At 59.4% G+C, this 17,250-nt stretch overlaps 2 protein-coding genes across 4 annotated transcripts; one reads left to right on the forward strand and one right to left on the reverse strand.

The window, feature by feature from the left end:
• The first annotated feature begins 108 nt into the window (after window positions 1–108).
• Window positions 109–7,305, forward strand: DDX49 (DEAD-box helicase 49). Of its 2 annotated transcripts, XM_026500571.4 has the most exons (14): window positions 109–270; window positions 1,306–1,429; window positions 2,433–2,518; window positions 2,607–2,728; window positions 3,053–3,240; window positions 3,397–3,537; window positions 4,260–4,335; window positions 4,608–4,684; window positions 4,865–4,962; window positions 5,649–5,723; window positions 6,443–6,531; window positions 6,612–6,683; window positions 6,774–6,848; window positions 6,944–7,305. In XM_026500571.4, the coding sequence occupies exons 1-14, from the start codon at window positions 156–158 to the stop codon at window positions 7,007–7,009; spliced, it is 1,404 nt and encodes a 467-aa protein (XP_026356356.1). In that variant the 5' UTR covers window positions 109–155; the 3' UTR covers window positions 7,010–7,305. The 2 variants fall into 2 exon arrangements, with proteins under 2 accessions (XP_026356356.1, XP_026356355.1); XM_026500570.4 differs by having other exon boundaries at window positions 6,774–7,305.
• A 589-nt stretch (window positions 7,306–7,894) lies between these two features.
• On the reverse strand, window positions 7,895–15,663 carry HOMER3 (homer scaffold protein 3). 2 transcript variants are annotated; one of them, XM_026500572.4, is made up of 10 exons: window positions 15,497–15,663; window positions 13,427–13,508; window positions 13,191–13,347; window positions 12,825–12,956; window positions 11,609–11,716; window positions 10,690–10,811; window positions 10,096–10,252; window positions 9,652–9,762; window positions 9,470–9,556; window positions 7,895–8,403 (listed from the first exon to the last, which is right to left on the reverse strand). In XM_026500572.4, exons 2-10 carry the CDS (start codon window positions 13,438–13,440, stop codon window positions 8,212–8,214), a joined length of 1,080 nt encoding a protein of 359 aa, XP_026356357.1. In that variant the 5' UTR covers window positions 13,441–13,508; window positions 15,497–15,663; the 3' UTR covers window positions 7,895–8,211. The 2 variants fall into 2 exon arrangements, with proteins under 2 accessions (XP_026356357.1, XP_026356358.1); XM_026500573.4 differs by lacking the exon at window positions 15,497–15,663 and adding an exon at window positions 14,815–14,958.
• Between the last annotated feature and the right edge of the window lie 1,587 nt (window positions 15,664–17,250).

Here is a 17,250-nt window from a genome sequence, read left to right on the forward strand (position 1 = left end):
AAGCACGTGGTTGAGGCTGGGACTGGCAGAGTGAGCTAGAGGTGGGTGGGATCACGAAGTTGGCGATCCAGTAAACGGGAGGGTTTCCGTGACGTCAGCGGTACGCGCCGGAAAGCACAGCTCACACGGGTGCTCATACGGAGCTGGCCAGGAGGATGGCTGGTTTTGCGGAGCTCGGGCTGTCATCGTGGCTTGTGGAACAATGTCGGCAGCTGGGTTTGAAGCAGCCCACGCCTGTACAGCTCGGCTGCATCCCTGCCATCCTAGAGGGTAAGTGTGGCCCGGCCTCTTTCCCAGGAAGCCTCCCCACTCTCATCGGCTCCCTTTCCTTGGCGCAGCGTTTGCCCACGCCACTTTTGCGGAGCGAGGGATACGCTTGGGCGTTTTGGGCATGCCTGGGTCCCAAAAGTAGATTGGGCAGTGTTGGCGTTTGGAATGCACAATTGACTCCCTGTGTGTCCGCACACAAGTGATGTAATCCCAGAAACTTGTCGTGACCTCAGAGCACAGGAATGAACAACTAATCGATACTACTGGGAAATTTTGGTAGTTTGCACTCCATTTTAATTTTATAAATGGTTGTCAAGATTAATTAGTCCTGGTAAATGCAGGACTCTGGTCCCGTAAATACTCCCCGCTCTAGTGGCCCAACCCAGTTTGCCATTAAAGAGATGCTCTTAGGGGCACCAGGGTGGCTTAGTCGGTTGAGCGTCCCACTCTTGATTTCCGCTCAGGTCATGATCTCAGGGTCAAGATCAAGCCCAGCATTGGGTTCCATGCTGGGTGTGGAGCCTGCTTGGGAGTCTCTCTCTCCCACTCTCCCTTTGCTTCTCCCCCTACCCCATGCTTTCTCTCTCTAAAAAAAGAGAGAGAGAGATGCCCTTAGGAAGCTTAGGAAGTAACAAGTTGAGGGTTGAGGGATTAAGTAAAGATGAAGAAATCAGTAGGGAGCCTAAGATGCAGACTGGGGGAGAAGGCATTTAGGTTTCCCCAAGCTGGGATGCTCTGTGAGGGAGTCAAAATGAGACAGGGAGTAGTAGCATCTTGGGTCTGATGGATGTGGGTTCCGCTGCAGCCTGCTACTCACTGGCTGTGTGTCCCGGGCACACCTCTGAGACTCGGTTTCCCTTTTTGTTCATCGGAGACAATAATGGTCACACCCTCTTAGAATTTGTCCGTCTGCCTATAATGTAAATGACATATCCATATGGTAACTGCTCATTAAACATTAGCTATTGTAAACTGTACCCAGTAGAACACTTGTCTACACCTGAGTGTGTTGATGTTCCTTTGCCTTCTGCCCAGGTCGGGACTGCTTGGGCTGTGCCAAGACAGGCAGTGGCAAGACAGCAGCATTTGTCCTACCCATCTTGCAGAAGCTGTCTGAGGATCCCTATGGCATCTTCTGCCTCGTCCTGACACCCACCAGGTGAGCCTCCCAGGCTTTCTGGGTGAGTTAACCATCTGTGTTTTCTTAGGCAAGCACGTTTAGCTCTCTGAGTGTACTTTCCCTACATTGAAAATGGGGACAGAAATCATTCCTGCCTCTTAAGGGAGGAACAGAATTAACCAGGATAGTGTGTGAGAAGTGCTGAGCACAGGGCTTGTCTCATGGCAAGCCCCAGCCAGACAGGAGCTATCAGTAGTCTTGTAGCCCAAGACAGAGACACATCTCCTGTTCTCGGGCAGACAAATAATGGCAGTTGACATGGTAAGTTCTCTTAGGGCAGGAGAGGTAGGCACTGTATGCTGTGAGGGTGTGGCCTAGGGAGGGGTGAGTCGAGGAAGACTTCATTCAAGGGGTACCTTAAAGGAAGATAAGGATCTCTCAAAGGGACAAGTTTGGGGAAATATACTCTAGGCAGAGGGAACCGCTAGTGCATTCGAGCAGAAGGGTGAGAGAGGCAGGGAACAGAATGGGTACTTGGGCCAGGCAGGTTAGAGCCAACTTGAGAAAAGCCTGGAATGCCAGGAAGAGAGTTAGAACCAATTCTGTGGGCATGTGAGCAGAAGAAGGCAAGACAGGAGGACAGGGAGTAGGTACATGGGCCAAGGAGAGGCCTGGGCAGAGCTGGGACCGAGGGGTGGGGAAGAAGGGACTTGGACACTGACCAGCCCCAGGGGAGAGGGGACTGACGCTTAGGTCTCGGGCTTTGGTGACTGTGGTGTCGAGGCCACTGCTGAGGAGGAGAGGCCAGTTTGGGTGGGACTGGTGGGAGAGGGTCATGGGATGTCTGGGCCCCAGCCTTGTAAGGGGGGCCACAATAGGGTTCCAGTGCTCAGTATCAGAGCCTTTATCTAGAGGGAACTGGGAGCTGTGGTGGGCGTATAAGCAGGAGAGGGCTAGTCAGGAGGTCTGAGGGATGGACATGGGACTGGGAGGCAGGCACAGAACCCCCATCTAACCCAGCCTGCCCCCTTCACACCCACAGGGAGCTGGCCTACCAGATTGCAGAGCAGTTCCGGGTCCTGGGGAAGCCTCTGGGCCTGAAAGACTGCATCATTGTCGGCGGCATGGGTACAGGGGGCCCAGGGAGGCTCTGGGTAGGGGACCCCTGTGGCCTCAGGCAACCCACCCAGACCCACCTCTCACACTCTGCCTGCAGATATGGTGGCCCAGGCCCTGGAGCTCTCCCGGAAACCACACGTGGTCATCGCCACACCGGGGCGCCTGGCTGACCACCTCCGTAGCTCCAACACTTTTAGCATAAAGAAGATCCGTTTCTTGGTGAGTCGGGCTGGGGCCCGGATTCATCCATTTGGGACATGTGTCCCACAGGCCATCCAGAAGAGCCTTAGGAAGGGTGACAAGGACAGCCGAGGGATCAACAGGAGGCAGCCCATACTAGATGGGGCAGGGAGGGGAGGGCCTCTCTGAGACTCTGAGATGGTTGAGGGAGCAGATGTCCGAGATTTAGAGGGAGAACGCTCCAGGGCCCGGGCCCAAGGCTGGGAAGGAGGCATGTGGGGGAAGCAGGCCGGGCAGGGCATGCGGTCAGGCCTCGGACAGCGCTCTCACCAGATCCCCTACCCCCGGCCACTGGTGCTGCAGGTGATGGATGAGGCAGACCGGCTGTTGGAGCAGGGCTGCACTGACTTCACCATTGACCTGGAGGCCATCCTGGCAGCCGTGCCCACTCGCAGGCAGACCCTGCTCTTCAGTGCCACACTGACTGACACGCTCAGAGAGCTTCAGGGCCTGGCCACCAACCAGCCCTTCTTCTGGGAGGCTCAGGCCCCGTGAGTCCGTAGCCAGGTCCCAAGGGGCAGGGCAGGGCAGGCAAGTTGTGGGGTGGGGGTGGGGCACACCCAACAGAGGTTATTGGAGGGACGGTGCGGGACATTGGCTCCATTCAGCAGTAGGGGAAACTGAGCCCCCCCGCCCCCCATCCCCAGGGTGCGTACAGTGGAACAGCTGGACCAGCGCTACCTGTTGGTGCCTGAGAAGGTCAAGGACGCCTATCTGGTCCATCTGATTCAGAACTTCCAGGACGAGCACGAGGACTGGTCCATCATCATCTTTACCAACACGTGCAAGTGAGCATGGGCCTGCCTCTCTCTTCCTCAGACCCCTCCCATAGCCCTTTACGAAGGCCCAAGGTGTGAGGCACACAGCCGGTCTTGGCCCTCCAGCGCCTCGGCTCAGACCAGAGATTTCAGAGGAGTCGCTCAAAGAAGCTCAGAGAGGTCAAGCAATTTGCTGAGGCCACCCCCCACCCCGAAGAGCCATGATTTGGGGTTCCTCAGGCCTGCTCTTAACCAGAAGGTCCAGTGGCCTCTGGCTGTCCCCCAGAAGCCCCCTGCAGCAGCTGAGAAGGCCTTGAAGCAGCCTCTTCACTCTGTCTCGGGGTGTCACTAAGACCCGGCACATCGGCCGCAACACCCGGGCCCTCCTCTCTACAGTCCTAGGGGCCTTCAGAATCCTTCGAAGCTCTTGGGAGGGTCGTTAGGCAGCTGTAGCATGAGCCAAAACAGATACATAGCCTACATCACATGGAGGAGACCTCCTGCCTGGCTGCTGCCCCCCAAGAATTTATGGGCTACCAGAAGAGGAAAGTCTGGATGCAGGGCTGACTCTCGTTAGCTTAGGCCAGGGAAGGGGTCGGCAGAGGATGTCAGCAGGCAGGATACCCCACACGCCTGCATCTCCTTCACCACTGCGTAGGGCCACCTCGTTGCGGTCTTGGGGTGCGCTGGGGCAGGAGTGCCTTCCCAAGACCCTGGCTCTGGAGGGGCTGACAGCGTGTCCTTCCCCCCAGGACCTGCCAAATCTTGTGCATGATGCTGCGTAAGTTCAGCTTCCCCACTGTGGCTCTGCATTCCATGATGAAACAGGTGAGCGACCAGGCCGCCCCAGAGTCCCTCCGGCCCTAGCCTTGCCCTGGCCGCGCGTCCCAGCCTCAGGCCCTTTGCACACGCTCTACCCTTTGCCTCGAACACTTCCTGCCACCCGTTTGCCTTGGTCTGTCCTCATGGGTGAGCCCCGTGAGGGTGGGACTAGCCTGGACCCACCTTGTTCCCACGCCTCACACAGCAAGGGCTTAAATATTTGCTGAGATGGTACCTGACCCCCGGTCTTCCCAATTCTTTCCCCGACGTGGCAACAGAAAGAACGCTTTGCTGCCCTGGCCAAATTCAAGTCCAGCATCTACAGGATCCTGATTGCCACAGACGTGGCCTCCCGGTGAGTGGCCCCGGGTACTCCGTCCCCTGTGCTGGCCCAGTGGCACCCCCACAGAGGGACTAGAGGGCCGACCCTGGCAAGAATTGGGGCAGCCCCCACTTCACCGCTGAGTGACTTGGGGTGAGTCCCGGCCTTGGTTTCCCCACGTGGATGGTGGCACTGACAGGCCTCTGCCTCCAGGGGCCTGGACATTCCCACAGTGCAGGTGGTTATCAACCACAACACCCCCGGCCTCCCCAAGATCTACATACACCGAGTCGGCCGGACAGCCCGTGCAGGTAAGTGGACAGGGCGGGGTGGCCTTCAGACCCACGTCCCTCCAGCCAGCCCACCCCGTGAGGAACTGAAGTCAGGAGCCGGTGGGAGAAGGTGTGGGGATAGAGCCGCAGGTGAGAGGCAGTGTTAGGGGAATCATCCTTTCAAAAGCAAAGGCAGGGAATATTCTGGTTTCTAAGATTCTCTCATGTAGGAAGAGACAGGGATTCTGGGGTGGCCAGACGGGGCCTGGCCCTTCTCTCCTGTCCTGTGGCCTGGGGCAGGGCACATCAGCTCTCTGGGCCCATCTCAGCAAACGACAGGTAGCAAGAATGACGCGTGTTTGGTGCTGCTCAGGGTCACGGGCCTCAGCAGCTGTGAGGGCTGTTTGAACGCCGTTACCCTCACCGACACGGGGAACGGAGAGACTAGCGTGCGCAGCTCTGCGCTGAGGCCCGTCGAGCCTTATCGCTGACAAAACGACCCTCCCAAGAAGTCAGCCACATCACCAGCCCCCGTGTCAGGCCAGCGTGGCAGGAGAGCCGCCTCTCCTGGTGTCCTGTGTCTCCTCTGGGAGGGACCTGGCCTCACCCCGTTCACCGAGCCCTCACTCTGTTCCCACCCAGAGGAGCCCTGAGCTGCCCAGGGGTCACAGCCTGTCTCCGTTGGCCCCTGGCTCATAGCAGGTAACTGTGGCATGTCCTCGCAGGGCGGCAAGGACAGGCCATCACGCTGGTGACGCAGTATGACATCCACCTTGTCCATGCCATCGAGGAGCAGATCAGTGAGTGGAGGGGTGGAGGGGGGGGCGGGGGCCTCTGGGTGAGATGCCCACTCATCCCCCACCCAAGACATCTGCCGGGCTACTCACTGAGCAGACGTAAACTGCACTTCCCTTCCTGTGCAACCCCAAATGAAGGTTTTTGAGCCCAGTTATCAAAACAAGCTTCCCACAGTGGCCCTCAGCCGCGGAAAGCCACATCCGGTGGGAAGGGACTTTGGTTTCTCCGCCTGAGATGTATGGATGGTCCTTGTGGATGAGTCAGAGGCCCCAGGGCCAGGGTCTGGGTGTGTTTAAAAATCACCCTTGGGTGGTTTAACATACAGCCCAGACCAAGAACCACTGGAAAATCTGTAATCACTGCACAGACTGCTCTAAAATTCAGAAACCTCTGGCCTGCAAAGGACGGTGTTTGAGTAATCTCTACGCCCACCATGGGGCTCGAGCTCATGACCCCAAGATCAAGAGTCGCACACTGTTCTGACGGAGCCAGCCAGGCGCCCCTAAAGGACAGTGTTTAAAAAAAAATACTTGCAGTCAAATTCGTAGTGTTGCTAACAACAACAAAAGGACAGCCTAGCTCCTTTAGGTCTAGAATCCCGGATTTTGTCCACCGACCCAGTCTTGCATGCCCCACTGCATGGGGAGCTCACTCCCAAGCCAGAACCCCTCCCCTTGTCTTGTCTGGCCTCTCCCGCCCCCTGGGACCCGTGCCTCTACAGAGAAGAAGCTGGAGGAGCTGTCCGTGGAGGAGGCCAAGGTGCTCCAGATCCTCACGCAGGTCAATGTGGTGCGGAGGGAGTGCGAAATCGTGAGTATCGGAGGCCGGGGGGCCCGGGGTGCTCCCTTCGAGATGAGGGCCCCTGTGACAGCCTCTCCTTCCTTCCCCAGAAACTGGAGGCAGCCAACTTTGACGAAAAGAAGGAGATCAATAAGCGGAAACAGCTGATCCTGGAGGGGAAGGTGAGGGCTGAGCGGGCAGGTGGGGGTGGGGGGAGGGCTTGCAGGGGGCACCGTGTCCCGCTCAGTCACCTGCGGGTCCTCCCATGACAGGACCCCGACCTGGAGGCCAAACGCAAGGCTGAGCTGGCCAAGATCAAGCAGAAGAACCGGCGCTTCAAGGAGAAGGTGGGGCAGGTGCTGCAGCGGCAGAAGGCGGGCGGGGCTGGCCGCAGGGGGCGTCCGCCCCGGGCCCCGCCTGAAGCGCCCTCCACCGCTCCCAGCCAGGGCCGGCCCTGAGCAACCCGTGGCCCCCAGCCGCCCCGCCTGGGATTCCTTCCTGGAACTGATGGTCGAGGGCTCCTCCCCTGCGCCCGGGACCTGCTCAGTCCCTGTCCGTGGGACCCAGGGATACCCAGGTTGTGCACCCCACAGCTTTCCACCTTGCAGCCCCGGCTGGCCCCTTCCCAGAGCCCCTGCCAAGGGACAGGCTGTGGACGAGGAAGGAACACTGGCTGGGAGGTTGGGCTCAGCGCCAGCCTCGTGACCCTGGATCACCTGGGTGGGGGGGAGTGGATGCTATCGGGCCCCAGAGCAAAGGTGTGTTGCTTGCAGGAGTCACTTAATAAATGGGTCTCTCAACATCGCCGGTCTGACTCTGTGGGAGTGGGGGCAGGGGAGGAGGGTTCGGCCGCTGGTGCTTCCCAAGTCCCCCAGAACATCATGTCACCCCCACCCCGCAGTTATCCATTCCCGTCGGGCCAGGCCAAAGGTTTGAACTACAGGGCTGGCCATTCTGGCCAGGTGACCTTGGGTTTGAGAAGCCCCCTCTGGGCCTCAATTTCCTCATCTGGAAAATGGGCACAGCAAGGCACCACTCTCCAAACATGGCCATCGGGTTCAGTGACATGATGCCCGTGTGTAGTGAACAGTACCATGTTCTAGGAGCTTCCCCACCTGCCTATCTGGTGGAATTTGGGGTTTGTAGCCAGAGTAAAGGGAGGGGTGCTTAACCAAGGGCCACCTAAGGGCAAACTGGTCCAGACAACAGGAGTTGAGCCCAAGGGGGTGGGGACAGCTGTGCTGGGCAGAGCTGAGCTCCTGGCTGTGTGGCGGGGGGGCGCTTCCCAGGCTTCCTCTTCTCACCTGCCAGCGGCTCACTAAGCCCTACAAAGATGGGGAGCAGCTGAGGTGCATCGAAGAGGAAGCAGTTAGAGCGGTCCAGTGACGGCGGTTAGATGTCTAGGTGTCCACACAACACACACGAGCACAGCCACTCTTAGAAATGTAATCTGGGTGCCAACGCGCACCCTGGGGGTTCTAGAAATTCTACACAATGAAAAGCCCGGAAACAGCCCCTGAGCCGTGAGGGTCCAGGGCCAGCCAGGGCACTGTGGCCAGACGCTCCCCAGGCCGAGTTGGGCCCCCAGTCCCCGCCAGGGTGAACGGCCCACGGTGCCGCCCACGGCCCGGCTCGTGGCCCGGGCAGGAATCATGCGTCTAAAGCCAGCTCCTGCGGGCCCTGGCTCCCACGCAGATCCTGCAGCCAGGCTCAGGGCGTGCCCTCTGCCAGGCGGGCGAGGCCCTCTCGCAGCTCGCTCAGCTCAAACAGCCTGACGTCCAGCAGCTGTGCGGCCCGGCCCACCTCAGCCCGCGCCCGTTCCCGCTCGGCCCTCGCCTCCTCCAGGCTGCGCTCCGTCGCCCGCAGCTGGTGCTCCAGCTCGGCGTTGCGGGTCTCCAGGTCCTGCAGGGAGAGGGTAGGCAGAATGTGGGGCCCCAACAAGTCTAGGGTCACCAGCCCTGCGTGGGGCATCCAGCATCTGAGGGCCATCCTGTCAGACCCCACTCTGGGCCATGCCATGCTCCCTTCATCTCTTACTCTCCCTGCAGCTTCTGCCCAAGACACTCCCCGAGCCCTTGGCCAATTTGAAGGTCATAGAACCGATCACATCCCTCTTCTGCTCAAGACCCTTTTGTGACCCATCAGGCTGGAAACAAAATCTGCATCCCTTCCTCCCTCCTCTCCTTGTTCATTCCAACTCAGACTTGCTGGCTTCCTTGTGGTTGCTTGAACGTGTTGAGTTTCTCCCCCACCTCAGGGCCTTTGCACAGGCTGAGCACTCGGCCCAGGAGACAAGAGGGAGCATTTCCCCAACTTCTCTCCTCTGGTCCCCAGATCCTTTAACATCTTCCCCTGCTGGACTCACGGGACATTCCCCATGAACATTTCTCAGGTGAAATCTTCAGTGAAAGCCAGGCCAGTCAGACCTGGGTTCAAATGCAGACTCCTGACCCTAAGGACTTGATGGGTTGAAGCATGGGAATTCAGCAGGGACTCAAAAATTGCTTCTTGAGGGGGGCCTGGGTGGCTTAATTGGTTAAGTGTCTGCCTTCGGCTTGGGTCATGATCTCAGGGTCCTGGGATGGAACCCCATGTTGGGCTCCCTGCTCAGCGGGGAGCATGCTTCTCCCTCTCCCTCTGCCCTTCCTCCACCCCCCCATGCTCTGTGTCAAATAAAATCTTTTTAAAAATTGCTTGTTGAATCAAAGAATATGAAACATTGTACTAATAACAACTGTCATTTACAAAACACTGGCTGCAACTTGGACTCTCCATGTCCCTGGTCCTCCCAATCTTTCACAACCTTAGGTAAACCTCTTCCTGACCCCACTTACAGGTGAAGAAACTGAGGCCCGGAGAGGCACACAGCTGCCCAGGACCCAACAGCAAGGAAGGATCCCAGGTCTGTCCCGCAGCCGGGGCTGGCTGCCCCTGGGCCATCACCCCACCGCAAGGCGATGACACACACCTGCACCTTCTGCTGGGTCTCCTCGCGTTCGCTGGCGTCCACGGCCTCACGGGGTCCACCAGTCTGGCTCTTCAGTGTCTGGATCTCCTAGAGAAGAGTTCCCAGGGTCTATTCTGGGGGTCCTGGCTCTCCCGTGGGAGGTCAGGGAAGAGGAAGCCCAGGGACACACACTCAGTGCTCACCTGGTCCTTGGTTTGCACTAATGCCTCCAGCTGCTCCAGAGACTGGCCCGGCCCTTCCTTCTCACTGACTGAGGGTGGTTCCGCGGCTGCCTGGGCCTCCAGCTCAGCCACCTGTGTGGACAGGAGAGTCAGCCCCTGACACCCCAGCCTGCATTCTCCTGACCCCTGGGGACTCTGTCCCTTGCTCAGTCACACCCATGACGAGGACTCAGGCACTCACCCCCTCTGATTGGGGCTACCACCTTGCGGCAGGTAGGACTTCAGGGTTTGACAAAGGTTGGCATTCTCTCAGACCCATAATACAGAACAAGAAACTGAGGCGCAGGGAAACGACCGGCCGAGATCACACAGCCAGCCCGTGAACCCAGGACGGATAGGACATGAGGAGGCAGGGGGTCCTCAGCTGCCGGGGCCACTTGGAGTCTCTGGAAGGGGTCCCCTCACCCGCTGCCGCAGCCTCTCGGCCTCTGCGCGCTGGGCCTCCAGCTGCTGCCTCCACTGGGCGGCGGCGGCGTTGGCTTCTCGCAGGGCGCCCGCCAACTTGTTGTTGCTGTCCTGCAGCGCGAAGAACTCGGCCTCCCACTGCACCTCGCCCACCGAGCTGCAGGGACGCAAGGGTTGGCGGGGGTGAGGCCCGGCCGCACCAGGGAGGGGGCGGGGCGGGGGCGGGGCTGGCCCAGGGGCGGGGCCATAGGTGGGGACGTCCCGGGGGAGGGCAGTCTTGTCGGGGGCGGGGTCAGCCCATCGGGGCGTGTTCAGAACCGGGTGAGGGTGGGGAGAACCCCGTGGGTTTTGAATTTGGTCGGGGAGGCGTGACCGAGGCAGGGTCAGCCCCGAGAAGGCGCGGTCAAGGGAGGAGCGCGTTCGAGGGGCGAGGTCCGTTCCGGAGAGGGCAGGACCTGAGTCAGGCCCCTCGCCTTCCCGGGCCTTGAGCACACAGTCAGGTCTCGCGGCCCGTCGCGCCCCACCGGCTTCGGAGAAGCTCCTCTGGGCGCCTTCCGTCCCGCCACGCCCTTTGCCCGCCCTACCCCCCCTCACCCCTCCGACAGCATCTTCTTGAGCCGCTCGCGCTCGGCGGGGCCGGGGACATCCGCGCTCTGGCTACGGAACAGTTTCTCATCGCCGGGGCCGTTGGCGCTGACGAGGGGAGTTGGGGGCACCTAAGGGTGTGGGCAGAAGTGGGGTCACACTGGGGGTGGCTTCGGTCAAGGACCGGTTAGGTCATGGTTGAGGTCGGGGCTGATGTTACTGGGGTTGTGACTGAAGGCAGGGGTCCTTACCAGCGCTGGGATGGGAGTGCACCCCTCCTCTCCTCATCCACTCTCTATGGCTCCCCATGATCCCTGGGCCAGAGTTCCGGGAACTGTACCCCCACTTTGCCTGCCTGGGCTCTCACCAAGCCCCCAGGAGCACACCTGATGCAGGCTCGCCTACATAAACCCACTGAGATACCAAATCTGCAAAGGTGGGGGAGCAATGTGAAATCTCTATGCTAGCCCCTCATGGCAATGCCCCTTCCCTGGGGCCAAATTCAACATGATTTTAAGATTCAGACAGGAAGCCCTCTACCAGGCTGAATTCACTGCCTGGACCAGGAGCCTGCTTTTCCATCTCTGTAACTCTTTCCCAGCCCTGGGCCTGGCACACAGTAGGTGGTCAGTAAATCGTGCTGAATAAATTAACGGGGGAAAGCTCCCGGGACAGTTTTTCACTCTACTGCCTGGCCCCTACTTGGCTATTTCAACCTCCAGGTTTTTACTCTGCCATCTAAGCTGGTTTCCAAGCCTTCCGTGATCCAAGGCTAGGCGAGACCCCCAGGATGTGCTCCTGACCCTTTCCCTCCCTCTGTAGGTCTAGCTTTACACGACCTGTGAGCATTTATCCTGGGCACCCGCACAGCACCTGGACCCTCCATATCAGCTGAGTGACCGGTAGGCACGGGACAGGGAGTACTGACCTGGTGGGCAGTGAGCCCCAGGGCTGGACTCGTGAGCTCCCCCCCATCCTGAGATTTCTCCCTCGCCAGCCTCGCTGCTTCCTTTACTTCCTGGAACTTCTCAGCAAACTGGGGGGTGGGGGGGCAGAACAATCAATCAAAGAAAACTCAGCCTCCTCTCCCAGGGCCCCACCTGGTCACCCTCACCCAAAGCCAGCCCTGTCACTTTGGAAGGGATTTTAGGGGCCACGCATATCCTCTCATCTCATGAACTGGAAGAGTGGTCAGAAGGCTTGGAAAATGTCCCAGTGAGTAGACTGAGTATCAGGGCGGGGGTGGGATGTTCATGGAAGCGTATTACACCGAGCCACCTTGAGAAAGGGCTCCCCTTTTCCTCTCAGCCAGGCTTATTCCAGCAAGGAGAGCCTCAGGTGGGTGCTGTCTTTAATGCCCGGGGCACTTGTGAGTATCTTTTTATAACGAAGAGAAAGCAGGTCTTGGGCTCAGAGCCTCTGAGAGCCACCTGTACACAGAGAACGTAAATCGCCCCGTTTTCATTCCTACTGCGCTAATGTTTACATTTACCACCGATACTGGTTTTCCAATTAGGGTAGGATACACTGTTTTTCATTTTAAAATAAATGTCTTTAGTTGGCAAATAATTTAGTTGGAAACTAATTTTTTAAAGAAAATGTTTACACACAGACGGCCACTTGATGGGGGCAAAGGGGCCGGTGCCATTCACGGCGGTGGGGGTGGGGGAGAATCATCTCAAAAAAACGGTCCAAGAGCAACTGAATACTCAGTGGGAAAAAATACTCCTGCCTTATACCACCCACAGAAATTAATTCAAGGCCTAAATTTGAAAGGAAAATGAAAGCTTCTAGAAGCAAAGAGAATCCTCATTAGGAATCAGAAAGCACTACCCATCCCGGGGAAACAATGGGATGAGACAATATTGAAGTCTGGAGACAGCAGAGGGTGGAGGGAGGCAATGATGAAGGTAGTGCTGGGGCGTGTGAGGGAACTCCCAGCCCGTCCCAGGCACCCAGAGAAGGGCAGGGTGTGTCCCAAATGGGAGTAGGTGGCCGCCAGAGCTGAGACATGGACCAGGGAACCAGGAAGGGTGGTCTAATTCCGAGGCCCATTCTGCAGCACCTGCCCAGGGGCCCCAGGGTACCCAGGAGAAGACCCAGGCCCAGCCCTGTCCCCCCGCCATGTAATCCTGCAAGCCCACCTGGGTCAGATGCTGCTCAGAAGCAAAGCCAAGGCCATAGACAGTGTTGGCGCGACTGTCTGCCCACTGCCCGAACTTCTGGGAGGTTTTGGTAAAAGTCATGTTGGGGGTGACAGTGCTGTTGATGATGGCCTGGGGGGGAGAACGAAATTCAAGGTTGGTGATACTGACAATAACACGAAATCCCCAGGGTGTCACTTTGCATTAGCTCCTGGGAGGTCCTTGGTGTGAGCCATTTCAGGAGGGAGACGGATTCTGGGCTCTTCCCAACTCCCAGCCCCCAGGCACGCAGCAAGGCCAGGACCGGACCCAGGCCTGTCTCTGAGACCCCAGGAGCCTGCCACCCTCCCTAGGCCCTGCCAGGACCTTGGCACCCCCGATGCTGATGATTCGGTAGACATTGCGGGTGGCATCATAGAAGTAGGAGACGGTGAGTGCGTGCTTGCCCGCGGGGATCCAGTTCCGCTTGGTGGCCGGGTCAATCTGGAACACGTGCGCCCGTGTGCTGAAGATGGGCTGCTCCCTGCATGGGGACAGCGTTCTCAGTGGGGCCGGGCATCCCACAGGGAACTCAGGGCCAAGCTGAGGAGACAGGGGCTCACCTGGCTGTGGACATTGGTCAGGCTGGGCTGGGTGGGCTCCAAGAGGCAGCCAGAGGGACGGCAGGAGCTGCGGGTTCAGCCTCTGGGGGGGAGAGGGGGCTTGTGAGTGTCCCCCCAGGACAGGCTTAAAGAAACCAAGCAAGTCCAACCTCAGGACCCACTGCCGAGGTACACCATTCATAGAACGTCAGTCAAAAAGGTGAGGGAATCAGATCACTCAAAGCAAAAAGACCCTGTCCCTGTCCATCTGGAGGAAGCTCCCCACACCCCAAGCAGAAGATGGCTCTCTGACAGGAGCCAGGTGGCCCCTGATATCCCAGCATAAACTTCCCAGCATGCTGGTTACTGAACCCCCAGTGAAAGCTGCTCAATCTTGGGGCTAGGTAGAGAAGGCCGAGGTGAACTCCTGCTTGGTATTTTCTGCGACATTCCCTCATCACTCCCCAAACCAGGATCTCCATCAAAATGTGGGGCAGCACCAGGCGCCTACTGGGAGACCAGTCCCCCCCAGAACCCACAGGGGGACCCCTCAGCTTCCAGTCTAGGGCAGAGGCACACCTTGGAGTCACAAGTCCAAATCCCCAGGGAGCTCCCAGCCTAGTTAGAAAGATAAGATGTAGGGGCGCCTGGGTGGCACAGCGGTTAAGCATCTGCCTTCGGCTCAGGACGTGATCCCGGCATTATGGGATCGAGCCCCACATCAGGCTCCTCCACTATGAGCCTGCTTCTTCCTCTCCCACTCCCCCTGCTTGTGTTCCCTCTCTCGCTGGCTGTCTCTATCTCTGTCAAATAAATAAATAAAATCTTTAAAAAAAAAAAAAAAGAAAGAAAGAAAGAAAGAAAGATAAGATGTAGCCAAACAACTTTACCCTGGTACCCACTACTGATCGCCCATGACCCCTCAACCCCAATACCATGCAGGGCTGTGTGGAATCAAGGACTGGGAGAGGGGGCTCCCCAGCCACTCTTGGTGCCTCTATCCACAACCCCACAGAAACCAGGAATGGCTGCCCTGGAGAATTCCTCACCCTCATCTCTGTGCCCCCAAAACCTGCATCAGGGGATCTGTAGGGGACCAGCAGGGACCTGGGGAAGGGAGGTGGCAAAGTGGGATAAAGGGAGGCCCCCTGCGGAGCGGCCTCCTAGGTCAGAGGAGGGATGCCCCCCCACCCTGTCCTGGGCAGCTGCTGCCCCGGTCACAGGGTCTGAAACCGGAGCCCCTGTGTGGGGGAGGGGCGGCAGCTCTGGCCTGGGATGGGAGCAGGTCCTGGGGCGAAGCAGGGTTCCAGGGTGCAGGGGTCTCAGAAACTCAGGCCCTTCCGGCCCTGACGGCCCTGACTGTCCTGACGGTCCTGCCGCGACTTGCAGCTTTGGGGAAAGTTACTCACCAACTAGTCATGTGCCTTGGACGCCGCTGGCCCGCGGGGCTCGCGAAGGAGGCCCCGACCCCGCCCGGTGCCCAGGATCCCCAGTTGCGTGTGGGGGCGAAGCCCCACCCCATGCGCCCCAGTCCGGGGGGCCTGATATTCAGTAAGGAAGGAGTTCCCATCCGCGTCAGAAGCGGGGCGCCCAATACGCGCCCCGACTTCGGGAAGTGCCACCCTCGACCCGGGAACTTCCGAGATCCACGCGACGCCCCCCAACTCCGGGTCCAGAACTTCGGGGACACATTCTCCGCCTCCTCCAACCGCAGGTCCCGAACTTCGGGGATCCCTCGCGCCACCTCCGACTCCTAAATTTCGGGGTCTCCCTGCCACCTTTCCAGCCCCGGGTCCGGAATTTCGGGATCCCCTCGTGCCGCTTCCCTACCCCAGGCCCGGAACGTCGGGGACACCGCAGCCTCTTCCAACGCCCGGTCCGGAACTTTGGGAACCCCTCGCACTGTGCCCTCTCCGACCCCGACTCCGGAACTTCGGGGCCCCTGCACCCTCTCAAGCCCCGGAATTTCGGGGCTCCCCGAGCCGCCCCCAGCCTCCCTGTCCGGAACTTCGAGGACCCCCTGCCCTCCCCCTGGCCCTAGAACTCCGGGTTCCCCGCGTCACCGGCGCAGGCTCGGACAGTAGGGCTCACCCTGCGGGCTCCGCGCCCCGCGAGTGTCCGGGCGCGAGTCGGGTGCTGCCCCGCGGCGCCGACTCCCCGCAGCCGGGCGCCCCGTTCGCTTGCTGGCTCCGGGGCCCGCGCCCTCCGCGCCGCCCTCCGCACCGCCCGCGCCTTTGTCTGCGCCTCTGCCGCCGCCCGCGCCGCCTCCGGTCCCATCGCGGCCGGTCCCGACGCGGCCGCCGCCCGCCCCGCCTCCCCGGGCCGCCGAGGCCGCCCCGCAGCGCCCCCTGCCGGCCCTCCGCGGCGGGGGGGAGGGGGAGAGGGAGGGGCGGAAGCCGGGAGGAAGGCGGGACAGGACCGGCGGGGAGGGGGTTAAGGGCGGAGAAGAGGGACTGGGGGTGGAGATGGGGACAGAGACCCAGACCCAGAGGCAGAGATATGGGGGAGAGACACTGGAGACAGACAGTAGAGAACGTGGCTTCATCGTCCCGTCAGGGGTGGCCCTGACCCTCCCGGCCTCTGCTGCCCTGGCTCTCACTGCCTGAGATCATGACCTTCTGCTTTCGATGGGAGTTCCTTTCCACCTGACAGGTACTTGGGGCAGGGGCACCCCTACCGTACAGAGGTGGGTGCCTGCTCACAGTAGGAGCTCCGTGGGCGTTACCAGGAAATGAAAGAGACACAGGCTGGGAGAGAGCTGGAAGAGGCTGATGAGAGAGGCAAACAGTAGGCATTTAATGAGGCTTGATCAGGGGTGCCCTGCTCAGAATGCTTCCTGCCTGACTTCCCACCCAGCTCTGATCCCTGGTGGGGAGGGGCTTCTATCCACCTTGTCGCACAGGAGAGGAAGGTAACGATGCCAACCATGGTCGAATTACCAGTATTGCTATTGTACAGGGCCCCGAGAACCTAGGGCAGACAGAATGTTGGGGCCCGGTTCCCACCAAATGAGTGAATCCCCTGGAGGTCCTCAGGCCTGGGTTTGCCATCTCTGGTCAGGGGGAGCCCTTCATACACTTGCCAAGAGAGGGTCCTTCTGGAGATGAGCCAGGATGAGCCTCCCCAGGCCCGAGTCTACGTGTGGGACCCACTACTTGTCCATCCCGTGGCTGCCCTTTCTCTGGACTCTTCCAAAGTCACGCAGTGCCATCGGGCTCGTGGACAGAGGTGCTGCGGCTCCCCCGAACCAAGGCCTGCGGGTCCCTAAAGCTCCGAACCTCATGTTGGAACTTTCTGACCACCTCAGAGATTTTTTTTCGTCTCCTCTGTCCCGTCTCCTTTCCCTGTTCTTTTATTTCTGTTTCCCCCTGACAAGAATCCTACATCTGGGCTGGCAGGTATCTTCAAATTACCTTTAGGTGAATTCCAGGTCACGCCGTTTCTGGAGACTTATTCCCACGCCAAGATGGAGTTACCTTTGCCCAAGCTCTTCCCTTCACCTGGAAAGCCCTTTCTGCTGGCATATATTCTGGCTTGTCCTTTCAGGCTCAGTTCCACTGGCCTCTGTCCTCTTGGAAGCTTCTTTGACTATCCGGGGCTTGGAAGGAACCTTGCTGTGTTCTGCACCGGGCCCCCACCACGTTCTCTGGGATCCCTGATCTGTATTAGCTGTGTATTACTGCCATCACAGCCAGGTGTGGGCACTCTCTGGAGGGCTAGCCCGTCCTGGAGCCCCAGCCTCACCCAGTGTGAGAGGAACTGCTCACCCCTGCTGGGGAAACTGAGCCTGAGCCTCAGTTTCCCCAGCAGCTTCCAACTTCACAAGGCATCTGCACAAGCAAAGC

The sequence above is a fragment of the Ursus arctos genome, unplaced genomic scaffold (genome assembly GCF_023065955.2).
Source record: "Ursus arctos isolate Adak ecotype North America unplaced genomic scaffold, UrsArc2.0 scaffold_14, whole genome shotgun sequence".
NCBI classification, from domain to species: Eukaryota; Metazoa; Chordata; class Mammalia; order Carnivora; family Ursidae; genus Ursus; species Ursus arctos.